Source organism: Sphaeroforma arctica (genome assembly GCF_001186125.1).
Source record: "Sphaeroforma arctica JP610 unplaced genomic scaffold supercont1.3999, whole genome shotgun sequence".
NCBI lineage: Eukaryota > Ichthyosporea > Ichthyophonida > Sphaeroforma > Sphaeroforma arctica.
Genome location: NW_014036559.1, coordinates 1,875 through 2,828, shown reverse-complemented (window position 1 = coordinate 2,828; position 954 = coordinate 1,875). Strand labels below are relative to the sequence as shown.

General features: G+C 40.5%; 1 protein-coding gene across 1 annotated transcript; it reads left to right on the top strand.

The window, feature by feature from the left end:
* Positions 1 to 291: 291 nt before the first annotated feature.
* On the top strand, positions 292 to 445 carry SARC_13985 (hypothetical protein; the record flags this gene model as incomplete). The annotated part of the gene is made up of 1 exon (XM_014291885.1): positions 292 to 445. A coding segment is annotated over one exon (154 nt), but the record flags the coding sequence as incomplete, so codon positions are not given.
* Between the last annotated feature and the right edge of the window lie 509 nt (positions 446 to 954).

Sequence of the window (954 nt, the reverse complement as noted above, 5' to 3'; positions counted from 1 at the left end):
TATATAGTATAGTATATATATATATATAATAATATATATATATATATATATATATATATATATATATATATATATATATTATGATATGTCAATATGTCAGTATGTGTATGTATGTGTGAGATCGGAGGTAAATATTTACCTATATGCTGTGTATTTCACGCGCAGTTATACATACCAGTATACACAACTGAGAGTTAATCGCATGTTTGAAAGAGATGAGTGTTACGATCATTCAATGATAATTCCTACTTAGGTAATTAAATCTATCCTACCCATAACCTTCATCATCAGATCGTACATATCTAAAGTTAGTTGAGGAGCCGTTCACCTCCCTTCCGTTGGAGCTTGCTGTGCAAACGATTGTTGCTTTGGCTGTCTCACTGGCTGGTAATATAGGCATGAGCTCGGGCTTCATGTCTCTGAGCGACAGGTCTACGCTGTCGACGTATGTGCATCCAGCTCTTTACCGTGCTACCTTGCTGTTTAGTTTGCGTTGCGTACTATTTATATAAGTGGAGTGAGGATGAGTATGACGTGCATCCTTGTGTGTATGTTTGTACATGCTGCCATTGGATCACGTAGGTCCTGTTGAAGGTACTAACATAACATGTGATAACAGCATATACATACACCCGTGTGTGGTTCGAGGCATGTATTAGCATGACGGATTGCTAGACTGTTATCATTGTTGGGGTATCTACTTCCCGCGGATGTATTGTATTGGGCACCAAATGTAGTGTAGGTGACCGTCCTGTGTCAGGATAGCGCCTAACAGCAACCGTGGCATTGCACATGCTCTGCGCTTGTATGCATGGGTCTGTCTGTATGTGCATGTACTGCTACGTACACCAATGCCATGTTTTTTTTGCGTATGTGTTCTCCAAATAGCCAACGCGACCCCTCGAAGTGTTCTCATATAGGCGTTGCTTGCCTGCACACAATTGGTTTACAGTT